The following is a 19,365-nucleotide window of genomic DNA, read 5'->3' on the forward strand; positions in this document are numbered from 1 at the left end:
TAGACTTAAGATGGTGAGAGAGGGGCAGGGCTCACAACAATGTTCAGTTGTGTTGAAATGACTGCTTGTGGTGGCACCATGCCCTTCCATATATTTACTGTTGTGAAGAATAGTCGGGCGGGAAGGGGCTGGAGGGGGGGGGGGGAACCGTCCCATCTTAGCACCAGGAGCCTTGTAGTACAAGTTTGTAACAAAACAAAACAACAAAAACAAACCCAGAACCAGTGTTAAAATGGAAATCTAGGTTCTGTTTATTACATAATAACATCTGATTGGTAAAATATCAACTTTCACTTTTCCCTGTGAAAATATATGACAGGAAATAATAGCTGTGTAATTGGTATACAACAGAAAGATATGGTTCAGTACAGCACACATGTATACTGAAAAACACCAGTGCAATACTGTAGCTCATACCACCGAGTACAGTAAATGAATTACAGACTCCATGTGAGTACATGTGCCTTACCAAAATTTCAGCAAAGTCAATTTTCATTATAAGAAGAATGGTAAAAATAAAGTGTGTTAACATGACATGAAAATCACAAAACCAACCAGATCTAAAAAATTGTAATGCAAGAACAATGGAGGCCACAACAACTACAAGAGGTGGGTGGTAAACCCGGACCAGGGCAAAGAAGCGAACCATCTGATAAACAGTTAATTACCATGGAGATTGATGATGGTTTAAATGAGAGAGAGAGAGAGCAGAGCAGTATATATATCCTAGATGTCAAGTGTCTTCTCTATGACTATTGCACTTCTGTGGAGACACGTGACACTACTGTACATGTGCTGGCATGTTTATATGAACACACCTGCCCCTAATTCCACTGATGCACAGCAGTCCACATTCCTGTTACTAGACTTTTAGTAGTTTTAGCTGCACTCAGTTTCTTACATACTCTCATGCAGCCAAAGTGAGGAGCCTTCTGCTATATACCCAATGCAGACAGAATGGCCAGGGAAAAGAACTAACATCTTATTTTATTTGTGTTAACAAATTTTTAGCTCTAGATTTGTAATTTACATTAACAATTTATGTACTGCACAATTATTAAATAAAAGTAGGTCACACAACTAACTTCTTTCAGAAACAAATATTGAATTTACCTGGTGTTTATGTTAACATGCTACTTTCTGTTAGCGTCATGTAGTGTTAGTCCAGCTTGTGTTAATTATTGAAAGATGTTCCACAAGACATGATATCTGTCAGTGGACACAGGTAAAGTGAAAATTAGTAAAACAATTATACAAACAATGGTATTATCGAAAGGAAAAGGAGGACTTTCAACATCCTAACAGGTCACAATTAACCTTGCTACTGTTCAAGTTTAGTAATTTAATAGTGAGTTGACATACATATCTACTATATAATATCACTGACAGGAAATCACAGGATATCCAACTGATGTAATTTAAGTAGTTTTCCAATGTTTGTTGTTTATAATAAACATATTCAGCTTTGCTTGCCTAAAAATACCACGTGTGTGTTCCTCTCAACTCTCCCCAATGGGGAGAATCTGAACAACTCTGTTCATCTCTTTAACTTCCATTCCATGTTGCCAAAAAAAAAGGTCCATTTTAATTGGAAATGATTTCATGACATTTTATGACACATCACCGACACATCGAACAGATCACAGTATCAAAGCTCTGTATTATAGACACCAAGTAAGCCTACTGCTGTCTGTCATGAGTTACTGCTAAGGTTACCACCATGTATGTATGAGTCATTTAGACCTGTACAAAGAGAGATAGTAGAGAGAGAGACAGACAGAGGGGGAGATGAAAGAGACAAATGGAGGGAAAGAGATGAGAACCCCATGTGCACATGAGATGTATCTGCAGCATGCTGGAGTACTCAACAGTAGCACATGTATGGAAGTAATTTACAGCCACACTAGTATAGGAATCTTAATCCCCTGACATCCTCATAATGTTTTCATGGTTGCTAGTGGTACTGTTAGAATTGAACCCTGAGGATTGGTGCTTTTACAGACTTTACACAATTGTCTGTTCTTATAATTAGAATTTCACAATGTAGTACTAATAGTTGCACTTTCCCTTTTGTGGGGTGTAAAAATAAATAATTTCTTTTTATCACAGTATTCCTTATATATATAAAGGAATACTTTGATATCGGTTCTTTCTGTAAAAACATTCAAACTCAAATGGTCTTTGTTTTCAAGAAAATATAAAGTCAAGCTAATTCATGAAATGTTTTCATACAAACTATTTAAGGCTGCTAAATGTTTGATTATTGTTGGTGTAAATTAAGTGGCTAAAGTTGACTATTTCAGTCTTGTTTAGGCAGAAACAAAAATACCGAACTTAATTGTCATATATCACTTATATTCCTGAAATACTTGTAGGCTTACATCATGTCACTACCTAGAGGTCAACTAACTGACATACTCCTGATGTCATGCTTCCAAGACACTGCATGAACCCTTCCTGCACAGACACACACACACTTGTACTGTACAGCACACTGAAGAGCAATCCACAATATTGTAATGTACCAACTCTCTTGAATGTGTCAAGCCTTAACAGTTATTCACCAGAGAGGAAGTTAACTAGAGGACTATACTTCACTGTGAGTGCAATGCCTGTCACCTTCATTTAAGTTTTGAACAGTCACACACAGTGAGGAACTTTCAGCACTGAAAAATCAATAAGGAATGGCTTATTAACTGGAAACCCAGGTAAGCCCAAAGAGGCTTACAGTACACAGAATAGGAGTCTGACATGTATACATGTACACAAAGTAATAGAACATATGAAAGAACTGGGAAGGATTAACAGGTAAACTTGATATATGCATACAGACTCAATATTGTTTACATAATCTGTTGTGTACATAATTGCAATAAATGGTGAAGAGAATAAATACCTTACCATAAAACTTTATTTTATTTTTTATATGGCTTTAATCATTTGAAATGCTATACAAGATCCATTTAATACAACCTAATGGGCAATAGTTTGCACAGATCTGTTGACCCTCCTGAACAGGTTAGGTTTAAAGGTATGGTAGTTTCCTCAAAACAAGTTTTGTGTGCTATAAAATAAATACATTCCAAATTACTTTTTACAACTTTTCCTATGAACGATTGTCAGCTCATACACTTCACAAGGCTGACAGATCATATTTCAGGGGGACTGAAGGGCTTCTAACTGCATATAATACATCCAACATTCAAAAATGGTGCAGCTGACCTTTTGGTGGTGGATATCTAGTATTGAAATTGGAGGATGATCTGGATAGAGTGGTGGTCACATCAGGTTACTGACAGCTAGCAGCTTGGCTCCCCATGCTATCGTAGCCTGGCTTGGCCTGGAAATACCAGCGAGGATAAATACTTAGGAGCGAATATACCATCGAAGATTCAGACTAGGCAGGAAGTACCAGGATATGACAAAATATGGAACATCGACAGGGCTGATTCTCAAGAAACTGTGATCTAATTTATTGGACAACTTATCATTTTTGCTGTCCAAATTGCAAATTTGGTAGTCCAGATATGAACAGCTATTAATGTCTATGTAGCTGTGCAGACCTCTGGACTCGATTCCCCAAATCTTTGTTAATCATTGTCATATAGCACAGACACATTCCTTTCATCTCACAGCCTTTGTATAGAGAAGCTGCACAATTCCTCCCAGCACCTCATCAATGACGAGAACATCTCTTCACTGAACTTGTCTATTGACCATAATACAGTACATACTATTTGTTGTTATGCAATGTATATATATAAGCACAAAAACAATATTGTTAGAGCCCAGTGTATCAGGAAACGATTTATGCATGCTTTAAATTCATGCAACTGTTACCCACTGATCCCATAATCTTCTAAAGGTTATCATTCATCCACGTTCAGCACTGTGGCCATCAATACTACTGTATGCATTTAGTACAGATTGTGCTAGTCTTTTGAAAATCAATACGTTTTCTACAAACTTTCATAAAGACGTCAACCTCATATAAAAAATATAACACAGATCTATAAACAGATAAACCTTCCCTGGACTGGCCAGCATTGTAAACCCAGAATTTCATACGCAGACAAATCATACACACACACACATATACACACACACACACACAAAAACAAAGCTAGCAAAACCAAAAGACAATTTAACAGTTCAATCAACACTGTCTAGTATAAATTTACATACTGTACAACCGTACATGCAGACACTGTACAAATCATGCACACAGAGAGACTGCTGGTGTTATTCCTCATCATCAGCAGCAAGCACTCGTGAGGAATTTGGTTTCTATGTCAACTATTACTCGACGTGAAAGTCAATTTGTGCACTGTTTCGCTTTTTCTAAGCATGCATGAAGTATTGACCAGTGATGAACTTGCATTAATCACAAGTACTGTTTCACCTCTCTTTATCTATATAGTGTTGTTTACTCTATTGATGGTACTGTACTTGTCAATAATAAATGCAGAGAGCACTCAGAGGCAATTCACAAATTAACCAACATCATTGTTGATGTTCCAGACAAATTGAAATCCTCACAAATTATACTTATAGCAACAAGGAAATACTGGGGATAGAAGTGCTTCTTGGAAGTCGGAACAGTCTGAACCATTTTGTGGTTAACTAAAAACTGTGCAAGTTAGTTTAGGTTTGAAAACAAAATAAAAGATATACAAGAATCAATAGCTTTTCTTCTAAATGTATTGTACCAGTAGGGTTGTTTGTACCTTACATTTGTTCTTTACCCACAAACATTGTGGTATAAAATTAATTACTCACAGCCTTGTTTGCTGTAACAGTTGGTTGTAGGGTATATTGATATTCTGGACTTCCTTGATAGTCATTTGATACATCACTTTGCACAGACTAACCCTATTTAGGTCATAGTTCATGCAAGAGCTCTGAATGATATAACAGTGTGTTCATATTGGTCACACATCTGGTCCAATATAGGCACGTCACTGAACAGGCTTGCATACCACAGTAGTGTATGCAGTACAGTATATGTACCAGACTTGACCATTCTGCAATCAGTGGCAGGAAATTGGGGCTGATGTGATTTATGAGCTTGGGAAATGTAGAAAGACTTGACATTCTAGAATACACTGTTGATCACCTTGAATTTGTAATTATCTATGGAGCAATACATGAAGGTGTGTTAAGAAACAAAACAGAGTCAAACAAGCTTCCATTAAATTTGATTGTGGTGCAATTAATAATGGCTCCCACTCAATAAATGTACATCAAAATATAGCAATTTAGTTCCACATAAGACCTGTCAAAAAGGGAATACAATTGATCCATGGCAATTCTACAAACAAACAAAACAAAAAACAAAAAATCTTTGTTCATGGTGTTCCCATACCAGTATAAAATTATAAATATAATTATCTGATTAATTTTATTTGAAAACATCAATGAATATCTTTGCTCATTACATATGACATTATTGGAAATGTTTGCATTGTGTACTGTTGCTGCAGAAATTTGTGATGAATGAATTAATAAAAGATATCCCCATGATTTATTCTGAAGGCTCTTCATATAAACAAACACAGTATTAAAAGCTCCATATCTGTATCTTGACGAAATCGCAATCACAGATTAAACTGTCAAAAATACTCAATTTTGAGTTGGTAATAATCAATGACAACCAACCAACACAGTTGTAATTCTGTAAGCAAAATCTTGAATAAAGTTTTGTTACAATGTGTTAGCAGGTTTTTAGGAAAGAGTGAGTTTTAAGATTTCTCACGATCCATTAGTGTTACCAAGATAGAACATTCACAGTAGGGCTGCTCTTTGCCATTCATTGAATAAACTTGGACTTTGCATTAGTACATCATCAGCAGAACAGGATTTGCACATATTTATACACATATTCATGATAAGTAAGCTTTCTCTCAGTGAATACACACTGGTATTATTCCTATGACATGTTACAATAGAATGTTTTGCACTCAACAGAGGTTGATGTTTAGGCTATACACAGCTGTGGGGCCCAGTGGATACAGCTTTGTTTGCACATTAGGCTATAAAATACTGTAAGGATCATTCATAAATGAACAAGAAACTTCATTTGGGAAGTCTCATAATTAAGTCGCATATACTATGTGAGAAAACTGTGGTGTATTAAATCACAAACTTTATATGCATTTTATTGTGGAAAGCAATTTGCAATGGTACAATGGTACGGTATGACTCTTGTGCATAGCGTCTAAGGCAGGGGTTCACTAACTGGGGTGCATGAACCCAAGTGGGTGCATGAGTCCATCCCAGGGGGTTCGTGAGACATTTCTGAAAGTCAAAACTAGAGTAGTTTTTGTTGAACTAAAATCTGATATATCATATAATTTAGTAATGTACAAAAGTCGTACCTATCGACAAACTCTGTTCGCATTCCATACGCATATATTGCCATAGTAGTACCGTACCGTGCATGTGATAAATAACTGAATTATGAAACAGACACAGGCTGTAATGCATATCATAGTATAATAATGACTCAGATTGTGTCTCAAAAAATTGGGGAAATCCATGTAAAGATAACAAGTGTCTAGACACAAAAAGTGCAAAATAGTGTACTTTTTGACCGATCATCATTTAATTTGCGCTACTTAAATGCTCTAAGAAAATTAACACATAGATCTTGGCAGCACGAGACAGGCTCTTAAAAGGTGATAGACATGCTCACAACTTTTGTAAATCCCTGTTGTAAGTTACCTTGCATACCTTCCAATCCTACCATTGAATTTGTTTGAAAATAAATATATCATAACAATCAACCACAAGGTACAGGGTTAATAACACTCCATTTCCGAGATTTTCATGCTCAAAATAAACAATGATGCTTTTCCACAATTCCCATGATTTCATTGGCTAATAGTCCCTACCCATTGTCTGGAGACATTCTGGCATCTGTTGTGCTCAATGAACACAAAATATGTTGTTTAACATTAACAACAATTACTTGCAACTTACTTTCTCCTGTGTAGATATAACAAAGTTTGTGGTATAGGCTATCATACGTGTGCACTCATATATCATAGTTAGGCCTTGTTGTCACATACAGTATGTACCTTTTGACAACAATCACTCCTGGTAGAAGATGCACTTGAATTGTTTCTGAGACTATCACCTAATATTTGAATCATTGTTTTGATCAGAAAATGTTATGAGTTGAGACAAGCTATGAAGTTTGTGGGAAGGTAACATCTATGATCATGCAAAGGATACTTGATCTCACAGTATGTTTCTTCTCTCCACATTGAGAGTTGTTGTGAAATGTGCATTCATACCATACCGCAGTATAGTTTCTGTTGCAAATGTTTTCATGGTCCCATTGACCGCATGCTTCAGTGTGTAAACTGCTACTTTGTGCATCATCAAAAGTAGCCATTGAAATTTGATTTTTTTTTTAATCGACATTGCGTACAGTAAAAACAATTCACATAGGCCTTCAGTAATTTTCATAGAGATGATTGCTTGCAAACACTGCAAAGAGCCCAGGGTAAAATGTTGGATCAGGTTTTGAGGATTTGCGCATGTGTAGTTGAAACTATGAAGTTTGAACAGGCCTATGTACAGTACATGCAGTAGTGAACTGTGTGGAATTTATCGAGAGATATGCACACTGTAGGTACAGGGATTTTGAAGAGTTGGTACAGTAGTTGTAATCGCTGCAAGGTCAAAGCATGGAGCTAATATGGAGTTGGCGAGTAGGGAAGTACATGGGCAGATGACAGGGGGGGGACTGGGGTAAAACTTGGTTGCAAGGGCAGGGTGGGCAAAAAGAGGGGTGGGCCGGCCCCCCCCCTGTCAAACAGCGAAGCTAAGGCACTGGGCCATCTGCCCTATATATTGTGTATATATATATAACATTCTGAAAGTATAGGCAGTGATATGATTGCATCTTTACAAACTTTTTCAGAGGACGTTAACTTTTTTTTTGGGGGGGGGGGCTTGAGTCCCTGGGATGCAAACTTTTTTGCTATATAGTAACATTACTGTCTGTTCTGATCATCCCTTTGCTACTAAAGTATGTAAATGATATTATGCAATGTTGCATCAAAAATTGCTGCATTTGGTGATATATGAAGGATTATAACTCAAACTTTGTAAGGAAACATACAACTGAACTGTCTGGTTCAAGGACTGCGAAGGTTTAGGGAAGTTTGCAACAAAAAAATTTCTGTGGTAGGATGCACATTTACTTAGCACTCTCAATGAGTCAATGCTGAGATAAAGCCTATATTGTTAGATAGAAATCACTTTCAATATCAGAGATGTAAGCTTCCGATAAAATATACGCATTGTCTCAATTCATAACATTCGTGATCAAAACAATGATTCTAATATTATGTGATAGTCCAACCAACAATGCAATGGCGCCTTTGTATCATGAGACATGAACGCTTCATGCTGAAACTTGTGACAACAAGGCCTACCATTATGTATTTGTGTGCACACATATGATATTATATACCAAATCACAGGACATATGGAAAAATGGAAATGTTGTTAGCTCTGTACTGAAGCATTACAACTTGTGGTGGACTGTTATTATTTCATTTGTTTCAAACAGTCATCTAGGATTGGAAGAAATTTTATATCTTTCAGAAAAAGAAAGATGTTCATTTGTAATGTGTTTTGTTGTGTTTGGTGTAGGCCCAGTTGTGAGTGCCGTGAACCTGGGGATAGTTTCTTAAGAAAAAAAATTGCAAAAAATCAGACGCAAGCAGTATAACATTTTGCGTCCCTGATTGAAACAATGCGTCCTGGACGCAATCTTGAGTTCGTAACAATGCTGCTGAGTACACATTTCCATCAATATATGTGATATAGAAATGAGAACCCAGGCAAACCCCCTTCTCCAGGACAGCTTTTGTTCTAAACAAGTCTGGTTTCATTGTCATAATATCACTGGGAGAGTATTTGTAATGCTTTGAGGCCAATAACATGAAGTTTAGATGCATGTTTAGATGCAAGAAAAACTTGTCATCATACCACAAGACTGCCACTTTGAGACTAAAGGATCAACCTTGTATTTTGTAGCACATTCATGAAATATTTAACCCATTTACCTGAATTATGCAGCACATTTTAATGTATGTGCAAATTTAGTAACATTCTAATAAGGAATCTCAGTTTACAAATGCATACAAATCTATCTTATTGTGGCGTAATCTGATTTAACATAATAAAATTACTGAGTTCAAAGATAAACCTAATCCAGAAAGCAAAATCTGAGAGACTGACATAAAACCAGTATTTAAAAGGGCAAATTGTGCTCTTAGCATTGCAAAGTTTCTGTGCGACACCATACATGTAGGCAGCAAAATGTGAATTTGCTAGCAAATAAAAGTTTCCAGTTCCAAGTGTTGATAATGCCATAATAAACCCTAACGTTAAGGCTATGTTTTGGTCTATCAATTTACATAATTATGATTCATGTTTCTAAGGCCATGGCAATAATGTCCCATAGGCTCTTCTAACCAAGTATGCACATTTTGCTTAGCAAAGGTAACGTAAGGTCTAACGTTACTCATTACTAAATACTATTACTAGGTCATTAACACAATTTGGGCAGCACTAGCAACAGTTCGCTCGAATTTGTTGATTTGGGAATCAACATATGGGCATGTTATGTTTCCATGTGAGGGTGAGTAGGCTCAGCACTTCCAAATGAAAAGTATCAATTACAACTGTACTGTACATGGTTTCCGTTTAACTTACTGTGAACCAGTGCTGTAATAACGAAATAGGGTATGTATGTAGGCTAACACTACGTTACACTGTTGCATACCTGAAACTCGGCTTTTTCAACTTCCCACTGGGCGCGTTCCATCTCGAAGCGAGCCCACTCATGTTGAATAAAATGTAAGATTCCAGGGATTGTATAATTTGGTCGAGAATGTCCTTCCTCTGACTTATTCTGCACACTATTAAAATTCGACGAATTGGCAGAATTTATCTGACCGATGTGGTTTTGGGCTGGTCCTCCGACGTTATCCATCATCATCTTGATATCTTCGTCGCCATTTTCTGTACTCTCCTTGGCGAAATTCTAAATGAAGTTGCCAAGTTACGATTGAATACCATATATATTTTCTTTCTATGATAGTCAACTATATAATAGAATTTAAAGATAACTATCTATTTTAAAATTTATTTATATAGTGCAAGATATGAATTTTCTATGAATTAAGGCTAAGAAGGGTCTCTGTTTAATAATATTTTTACATAATTGTGGGAAAGGGAATTTGTACACTCTAGTGATTCAACTTTGACCTTTATACTTGAAAACGACTTCATCAAGTGTAATGTTTACAAACATTTTGTTGCATTTTCAATTCGTCGTACTGAAAAAAACTGTGTGTGTGTGACATTGTTTTTCCGAGGAAGTGCGAGAGTGACAGTTGCATGTAAATCTGAGTTCAGCTGTCGTAACGCTACAGAAAAGATGCTCCAACTGTCTAGCAGTGTAATGTGCCTCATATTCGACATCCAGTATGTATTATCTCCAAAACTAAAATTGTCACAACTGTCATTCTTTTGGCGGACAGATAGCGGCATAAGTCATGTATTCGTTTCTACCATTTCCAAATTGTGATAGCCTAAATCGCATGTTCCCACGTTGCTAGCCTGTGGGATAAATTAATGTTAGCAAAACCTAGCTTACAATACTAATACTATATGATCTGTAGCAGTATCTGAATCTGAATGGGTTAAGTTGGGAAAAATCCTACTACAGGACGTAAGCGTCAACCGAGCGCTACAAAGTATGAGTAAGAGTATAAGTTATTAAATAACAAAACAAGAGTTAGTAAGCTTGTCTTTGAAACATTCTAGACTATGTGCATGCGCAATGTCTGACCTAAGTTACAATACATAGCAATGTGCAACCACTTATCATATAACCTAGGCCAGAACAGTTACTTAACAATTTGTTCAGCCTTATTAAAATAAAAGTAAATGTAGTACTTGCTAGACCTTCAACTTTATGTAGGCCTTAGTTCTGCTTTATAATTTGTGTGAATGTATTGAGTGTTGCTAACTCCCATAAATGGTATTGCTGTTGTAAAATAATGTAGGGCCAGCCTACACTTAAGCGGTTATCAGTGTGTGTACTGTGTTGATCCCCAAAACTTAAGACTTTAAACTGTTCAGCAATATATCCATGCAGGTTTGACACTCTAAATCATTTTTAGGCATTTAACATTTAAAATAATCTAATTAATTTTGCTGACACCAGAAAATAAGGTGAAGGTTGCAATAAAACACACAGTGAGAACATTATATATTTTGATCATTACTGTACTAATTAGTTATTACTTTAACATCAGAACGTGTTAAAAGACTTTTCTTCACTCAATGCCTTTAGGAAGTATTTCTGTAAATATTGGGACAATAGGGAATGAGTAAAGGAAGATCTTGACTATACATTGATAACAGCAATTAATGGGAAATAGTTTTTCTTGAGACAGAATGATCTGGATATTTAAAGAACGGGAGTACATTAGTATTCATTGGTGTATTGGCACAATTGCAGGATTGCAATTTAATGCCAATAATCACAAACAATCTTTGGGTTGTCAAACTGCCACAGTTTATGTGCATCTGGTTTAAAAAGTCTGTCAATCTTGATTAATAATAAACTATTAAAGTTATACTTTGGTGACAAAGGTAGACGTTTTAAAATTGTAAGCATCAATTATGAACAATATCTTGAGAATACTCCAAAGATACAAACTTTCAGAGTATTGTATACATTTGAAAGTATGATGTCACTGTATTAACTACAAATTTATTTTAACACAAAGCAATTAATTACAGTAGGGTCAAATTTTCTTCGTTTTTTTATTTTCTTTACTTTCGTGTCCAAAGACACCCTAACAGTTAAGATATAATCTTCACTTCTTGGTAATATCCTGATTTAAAAATTTGTTTCCGAGGGCTGCCGTTTTGTTTGCCAAGTACTAAGATGAAATATTTTACTTTATGTTGATTTCAATGATTTCTCTGATGATGTTTTCACGGTGAATGTAGAGCAGTTTTGAGATTGAAAACTAGTGCCATTGTTACTATAGTTCATATGTAGTTCATAGTTCTAATATTTTCTTATTTTAGAAAATATATCTTGTGTGCTTGGAGCTGTACACTAGGCTTGTGGAAAGTGGCAAAGTGCATGATGCACGAATTTGAAAAAGCTCTCTCTAGTCTATGTAATTATTGTCACAGTATGACTTTTTTTTATGCCAGATTTAAAACCATCTTGTATATAGTAACAGTTAGAAGACAGACAGTTTTGTATTAGTTTAATAGTAACAATCAAACAGTAAACACTAACCTACTTAAACATGAATTATTTTCTCTCTACAGCTTACCACTGACAAATGAATGAGCAAGAAAATTAGTCAATATGATCAAGTTTGTATTGATGCTCACCAAACAAGGCCGCACCAGGTTTTCGCATTATTTTGAGGAGATAGAGCTTAAGGAATGTCCAACCCTCGAAGCTGATCTCTCAAGAAGAATACGACAGCGGTCTTCCGATCAGGTAAGTGACATTACCTATAATCTCTGAGATATTTCTGTGCAGACTTTATTCTGTGGATAACGAAAGTAATTGACAAATACCTGTATAACACATGTTTTGCATAACATCCCAGTTTTGAAATATTATCAAGTTCAATGAACCCAACATCCCAACAATTAATGCTGCCAAAGTCAACATCAAATGTGTTAAAAACTTTAAAGACTATTATATGAACTAATTTGTAATATCATCCTAAATTTGAGAAAGGAACATAATTGGCATAATAGCTGTTGTAAGTGTTCTAATGTGGTGAGGGGCAGGGGGGGGGGGAGGAGGGATATTCCAACAGTGAAAGTTAGAGAGACTTAAGAGGTTTGAGTACTTAAATATATTTCAGCTTTCTTGGGAAATAATACCTAATGAAACCTAATGTCCAATCAAGGACATGCTTTAAACACTTATGACTCATCAGTATGTAAGATCAGCCATTTCCCAGTAGGGCCAACTCCAGAGACACTGATTTATATATTATAATTACAGACACCTTACATGTTGATATATGTTTGCAACTTAAATTCCAAGTCTTTACTTAATATTGCAAGTAGAATGGAAAATAACCATCCCTTTCCATGTACAATATGAACTAAATGGAGTAGATGAAGAAGGGGGATGGGGTGGGGGAGTAGGGGACAGTGGTACAAACAGCTATTTGCTTGAATTTACAAAATCTTTTAAATGATATCTAGTCACATTTATGCGTTTATATCTGACAGGTTTCGAAACCTGTCAGAAATAAACGCATGTGAGGTATATACAGAAAATGATCATTTTCTGTACCTCACATGTATCATAGATTGATAAAAAATAATAATTATTGGTAAATTATCACCCAGATGTATTGTTGTTAAAGCATTTATTTATTTATCTATTTTGTTTTCTTGCTTTGTAGTGCTCATTCTTTGATTACCAAGATTTCAGAATTGTTTACAGACTGTTCCATAACATTTACATTGTTGTCGCAACAGACACAGAAGAGGTATGTGAACACAAACTTGTAATTTAAGCAATGTGTTAGCCTATCCAATTGACAGCTGAGAATTTCAACTGATTCTTGTGGAGGATGCATACTTTCTCAGGTAACATTTTATTCATTCAAAAGTGCAAATAAATTTCTGGCAAGAATCCAATTTGGACCGACTACATTAGAAAATACAATTCCTGTGCTATACAAACTGAACTAACCAGCCTGAAGTTGTTGTGGTCCATTACTAGGGGGAGGGGGGTGGAGGGGGAGTGTGGGTTGGAGGGAAAGATGACGGACTGGTCCTAGCATACTGTGTAATTAATTGATGCTCACACCCAAACTGTATCATTCACTACAAAATCCCAGAACGAAACAGGTTAGGAACAATGAAAGTTGGACACAAAAGAGAATTGGATTTAATAACTTGCTGATTATCTGTATTATTAATAATCGGCATTGGAAGGGTATTTCATGACAGTAAACAGCCACAACTTAATATGTGGAGTATCTGCCCCTCTGTTTATCCTCCAACACCTCCCATTGTTGCTTAGATACACCTCATAGCTCACTATTATGATGATCATGATGATCATCATCATTGTCTTCTTCATGGCCGTCACCGTTGTCATCATGTATCATACCGGTTGTGTCCTCTATTGCGTCTTGGTTACAAACCCCATTTTAACAACATTTTGTTACTGTAGGTATGAGAATCAAAACTGCACACATACATGTAGCAGCTCTTTTAAGATATGCAGAGAAATAGGTTGAATATAATGAAAATAGCAGTAACTTGTACATTATTGTTGGCTTTTCTACCATTATACACATGTTACAAAGGAATTCATTTTTTTCTTCACGAGTCACCGTTTTCATATCAAACTAGTGTAGTATTGAGTTCCATAACTCTTTCATGTTTTTTTTTTTTGGAAGTTCAGTTTAAAATATCTTCTTTGTCTATCATCCTGGCAGCAACCTTGTCCAAAACTTTCTAGAATCCTGTTTTATGTTTTCTTTGGCCATCCTAACAAAATTACAATCAGATCAGTTGTGTGGCTCACAGACATCAATTTCCTGTTGAGCATTATTAGTTCTGATATTTGGAAGGTTATTTTTCCAGTAACCTCAAGACTTCATCAAGGGTTCTTTGTTTATTAACAGCACATTGATGTATTGTAATACTTCATTTTGGGCAATTTGTCACATAGTTAAAACATATAAATATCCTGAAAAGACTTAAAACAGATACCTGTGATATATCATGTATTTTAATTTCCTTGTGAGCGTGCAAATACTTCCCAAAATTGTTATATAACTGACAGAAATAACACAATATTATTATCATAAGTTTGCATTTTCTAAGAAAATCCATAATTTTTGTTTTCCCTCCTACTGTATGGTAATCAAACTGTAATGATGTCATTAGTTTACTGCAATAGCCAAGTAGTTCAATTAGGTTTCATATCAGCAAATACAATAACAGGTTTTTGGACTCCAGTGATCTAAATATTACTACATGAAAAGATTCAGCTGGTGCATACTGTATTTATAGTCGATTTACTGTTCTAAGTAGCTCCATTCATAAACCGAGCAACTATTGATTAATTACTTCATTTTCTATGGTAAACAGAATCTTTATCCTTGAATATTTCTCCTCAGAATCAAGTGGCCATCTTAGAGTTTATACAACTGTTCATGGAAACGCTGCACACATACTTTTCACCTGTTGTAAGTAATTTTATTTTGTTTGTTTATTCTTTGTGTGTTTGTATATTCGCCTCTGATAAACATCCTGCCAGGGAACGTCAGTGCTTCTGACATTCCTTTGCTTATATTATTCCATGTTATTTCATAATGATGACTCAATTTAGTTTGTGAACATAGTGACCTTATGACAATGCTATGAATGACTGGAAATTGAACTTTGAACCATGATGCTGTGTCTTATCGGTGCAATCATTATAAAGTAATATTAAGAGGAGCTAATGGGATTGTTAGCTTAATGTTTAGTGGAGAATAGATGAGTAAATTTTCAGCAACAAAAGAGCCTGTTTCTTCATTTTTATAAATTACTTTGGACAGATTTTTAAGCTGCATTTTGTGTTGTGTTGTAACTTTGAACCTATGCCAGATAAAATAGGCAAATAAAGGTTTGGTTCTGTGTTGGGCAGTGTTGGGAGGGATTGGGTGAGGGAGTAATCAGAATTCATGCTGAATGTTATTGTTTTTTAAGCAATCCAATTAATGCGGTAAACAATTTTCGTTAATTGCCTCTTTTTTCTTTCTTTTTCAGACTGAAATAGATGTATCCTTTTCAGAAAATGCAATTGATATATTGTTATGAAGAATTTATAAACAACTGAAATCAGTCCAGTCCTGATATCAGTTGTATATCTATGGCATATTGGGGGAGGGGAGGGAGTTGGATAGGCAAGTGGGACAGTGGACCATTCAATTTATGAGTAGTAAATTAGCTTACATGTAGTAACAAGTTAGCAACATAATAACTGGTACTTATAGTAGCAGCAAAACATTGTGTATTCATGCACCTCCTTTCCCCATTTCAACAAGCCTACAAGTCCTAGTGAGCATAGCCCAAACCTGGGTGCCTGCCTGTGCCTGAACTTTACCCTCACAGTCATGAATTATGCTCTGGATCACTTGAAAAATGTTTAGTTGGAATACTTAGATTTTCTGTGCTCAATATTGTCATGACTAGAAAGTTTGATTTCTACAGTGAATTATTTGCACTATACCACAAGCATCTCTGAAAGATGCTATAAATGGAAAGATCTTAGACTAATTACTTGAGAACAATGACAAACTTCAATTTCATTTTCTTCCTTACAAAAACTGGGTTAGAGTCAGATCATGTATGCAAAGCGATTAGTGTTGGTATTGTTTGAAAAGTAACAGATTTTCCAAGGGTATGTACACATTCGTTGAGACACTTATACAACAAATTAAAGATATGTTTGGTGCTTGAGTATTTTGTTCAGCCGGAGTGATACGTCTGCCTCAACATCAAGTGATTAACCTTGACCATAATGTTTCAGATAATGTACAATTTGGATAAAGTTCACATGGTCCTAGAAGAGATCATCATCAGTGGGTGCATCGTTGAGACAACTGTCAGCAATATCTTAGAACCATTGAGACTTATGGATAGCAGAAAATGATGAAACCTCTCCGACAGCAGAAAATGATGAAACCTCTCCCTACAGCAGAAAATGATGAAACTTCTGCCTGGCAGCAGAAAATGATGGAAGGCCTTAGAACAGAAAACAGTGAATGATAGCAGAAGAGACAATTGAATCCAATAGCAGAGTAATGGACCATTACTCTGATGTACCATTCTGATGACAGGGTTCAAACTCAAAACTTGTCATAAACATGGCATGAAGTTTAATTCACTGCAATGGGAATCAAAAGATGGCTGAGCTATAGGGCCCAAAATGTTTCAAAGGCCTTTAGCAATTGTTTCAAATTCTATGACAATTAGAGTCTTTATTTCCTATAAAAGGATGCAAACCAGCAGTCGATTGAAGATACTGGAGTTTTGCATTGAACTGCAAATTCTAGGTTGACAGTTTTCTAGGAAATAGTTAGGTTCTCATGGATGACATCTGTAAGGCAAAACATGCGCTCTGTGTCAGTCAAGTCATTGCATGACGGCGAAAATATAAAAAGGAAATGTTACTAATTGACAGTAAATATATAGGCAAACTTACTTCTGTGTGAAAGCAAAACTTGATTGAATTCTACAAATGCAGCAAGATGTCATTCTGATAAGATTATGAATAGCAGTGGTGTTGAAGGGTGCAGGGCAAGAACTCTGTTTATTTGGTCACATAGAGCAATTATATACTCTCTCCAGCAATATATATAATTGTTAGGTTTTGATATTTGCATGCCTTATTCATCTGAACTCCTTCCTTGATGCCCTCTTGAATTTTTTGGGGAATGCAACAAGATTTGATCCTTGTTCAAATGGTGTATATAAATGGACAGCTTTAGAATAGCATCACTGCAAAGATGTGTCATGTGAAGCAGCCATAGGCTTCAACTAGGGCTGGGTACATCTTAAGAAAGTCACACAAGATAGAGCCTGCGTACACAAAATCAAGCAACATTATCCACTCTCAAGCCATAGTCCTGTTAACATCAACGCTGTGACCCTGTGATTGTAACTGTGTTACATCAAGTGAAGTATCACAGAAAACCATTGTCATGGTAACTAGTGGGGATACTGTCGCTGGACCAGAAAACCATTGTCATGGTAACTAGTGGGGATACTGTTTCGGCTGGATTTTCTGATGCCGTTCAGAAACTAAACTTTATATTAATCTAATGATTTTTGGCAGATGCAATTCAGAAATGTTTTGACAATTCCATATACAAAATGAATTTTCATGCATCTTTTAGAAAATATATGAGACACCTTGAAAGAATACATGTTTATGGTAATCTCTTTCATTTCTGTATATTGTATTATATGTAAATTGGTGAATAACATACTGAAAATAAGAACAGAAAAAAAAAGAGTTTCTTTTCATTTGCTCTGCAGATAATACTATTTGTATTTAACATAGATACACTCTCTTTCATACAGAAATTACAAAATTCACAACAAACATTCCACAAACTTTAAGACTCATTTGTTTCCTTTGTAGCCCTTGCTGGTTAATATGATTGGTTGAAGTTTTGAGTTTTACTCTCTGGAAGTGAACACTGGAGTGACTCACAGAACACTACTGAGATAGAAAGCAGAGTTTGACTCAACTTCACAAGTACCACTAAGAAGCACACAGATGATATTAATGTCTATCAAACAGAAATGTTCTGTGATCTAATGACAGAAATTTTGCAAACTATATAAATTCAAAATGGAAGAAAACTCAAGACACAGTATTTTACTGTAATTTTCAAGTTTGTTTGGCCACTTAAATGCTCATAAAGTGCAATTACATATTCATTTTGTGGCTAGAAATTGATCTTTCAAATAAAATGAAAGACAACGTTGATAATTTTTTTTTTATCGTATTCAATACTAAAATACCAAAACAATATGGTGCCTTAGCTTAGTGAGTGAAATAATGAAGATCCTATTATTTTTTCTACATTTCCAATTTGCTAATGTCATGGGATTAAAACTAATATGAAAAGTGTCTGGATGATGAATTGTTGAAAATCAAACGACCAATCTATGTGTGTCTAGTTGATCAATAAGCAATCTTATTTGGAGTCATACTTATAACTATACTGTACATTTTTTGAATTACAAACATGGAAATGATATCTCTCCCATTCAAAGCTGTTATAAATAATTGCATAAATTGTACAAAAAGATATTATAAATGACTTTTTCATTAAAAAATTACGAATGCTTTATAGAGTGAGATGCAATATCTTACGGTCTGTTTCTCTGGACAAGTTATCAGCATATATAACTGATACAGAGCAACCTCACAATGTACTTTTGTAGACCAGTTTTTGTTCATCGATTGAAGCCAGTGATGTCTACGGCTGAGGTTTGCCTTACAGCTGCCGGCATCAACTGGCACTCGGTCGTACTAACTAGCAAATATCTGATATTGATGCTCTTCCAAGAGAAAAGAATTCTAGATGCTTCAATAACATACTGACCCACATTAACCAGGAGCCCAGGACATTGAAAATATGCCACCAAGACTAAACTTGTCCTGGCTAAATCTACTTTCATTGTTATAAATTGCATGCAAGATTAAATAAATGTAGAGCCTGAAATACAACTTAACATTGGAATAGGTCCTGATATAATATA

The 19,365-nt window shown here is 35.5% G+C and overlaps 2 protein-coding genes across 4 annotated transcripts in view; one reads left to right on the forward strand and one right to left on the reverse strand.

Annotated features, from left to right (window-relative positions):
- The window catches only part of LOC139971159 (striatin-3-like), a 42,618-nt gene extending 32,537 nt beyond the window's left edge, over window positions 1-10,081 (reverse strand). The window contains exon 1 of the mRNA XM_071977395.1: window positions 9,806-10,081. Coding sequence (XP_071833496.1) covers window positions 9,806-10,021 — 216 coding nt within the window. The 5' untranslated portion in view covers window positions 10,022-10,081. The remainder of the gene's footprint in view (window positions 1-9,805) is intronic.
- Window positions 10,082-10,347: 266 nt separating this feature from the next.
- On the forward strand, window positions 10,348-19,322 carry LOC139971187 (AP-4 complex subunit sigma-1-like). 3 transcript variants are annotated; one of them, XM_071977440.1, is made up of 6 exons: window positions 10,348-10,509; window positions 12,382-12,559; window positions 13,488-13,574; window positions 15,222-15,290; window positions 15,856-15,867; window positions 16,619-19,322. In XM_071977440.1, exons 2-6 carry the CDS (start codon window positions 12,422-12,424, stop codon window positions 16,739-16,741), a joined length of 429 nt encoding a protein of 142 aa, XP_071833541.1. In that variant the 5' UTR covers window positions 10,348-10,509; window positions 12,382-12,421; the 3' UTR covers window positions 16,742-19,322. The 3 variants fall into 3 exon arrangements, with proteins under 3 accessions (XP_071833541.1, XP_071833543.1, XP_071833544.1); XM_071977442.1 differs by having other exon boundaries at window positions 10,351-10,582; XM_071977443.1 differs by lacking the exon at window positions 10,348-10,509 and adding an exon at window positions 10,559-10,577.
- The last annotated feature ends 43 nt before the right edge of the window (window positions 19,323-19,365 follow it).

This window comes from Apostichopus japonicus, chromosome 8 (genome assembly GCF_037975245.1).
Source record: "Apostichopus japonicus isolate 1M-3 chromosome 8, ASM3797524v1, whole genome shotgun sequence".
NCBI lineage: Eukaryota > Metazoa > Echinodermata > Holothuroidea > Aspidochirotida > Stichopodidae > Apostichopus > Apostichopus japonicus.

What these genes read in the sequence shown, in the direction of transcription:
- LOC139971187 (XM_071977440.1), top strand. Translation starts at nt 12,422, where the DNA reads ATGATCAAGTTTGTATTGATGCTCACCAAACAAGGCCGCACCAGGTTT. An exon ending in GACAGCGGTCTTCCGATCAG is followed by an intron (nt 12,560 to 13,487) that starts GTAAGTGACATT and finishes CTTGCTTTGTAG; the next exon opens with TGCTCATTCTTTGATTACCA. An exon ending in TCGCAACAGACACAGAAGAG is followed by an intron (nt 13,575 to 15,221) that starts GTATGTGAACAC and finishes ATTTCTCCTCAG; the next exon opens with AATCAAGTGGCCATCTTAGA.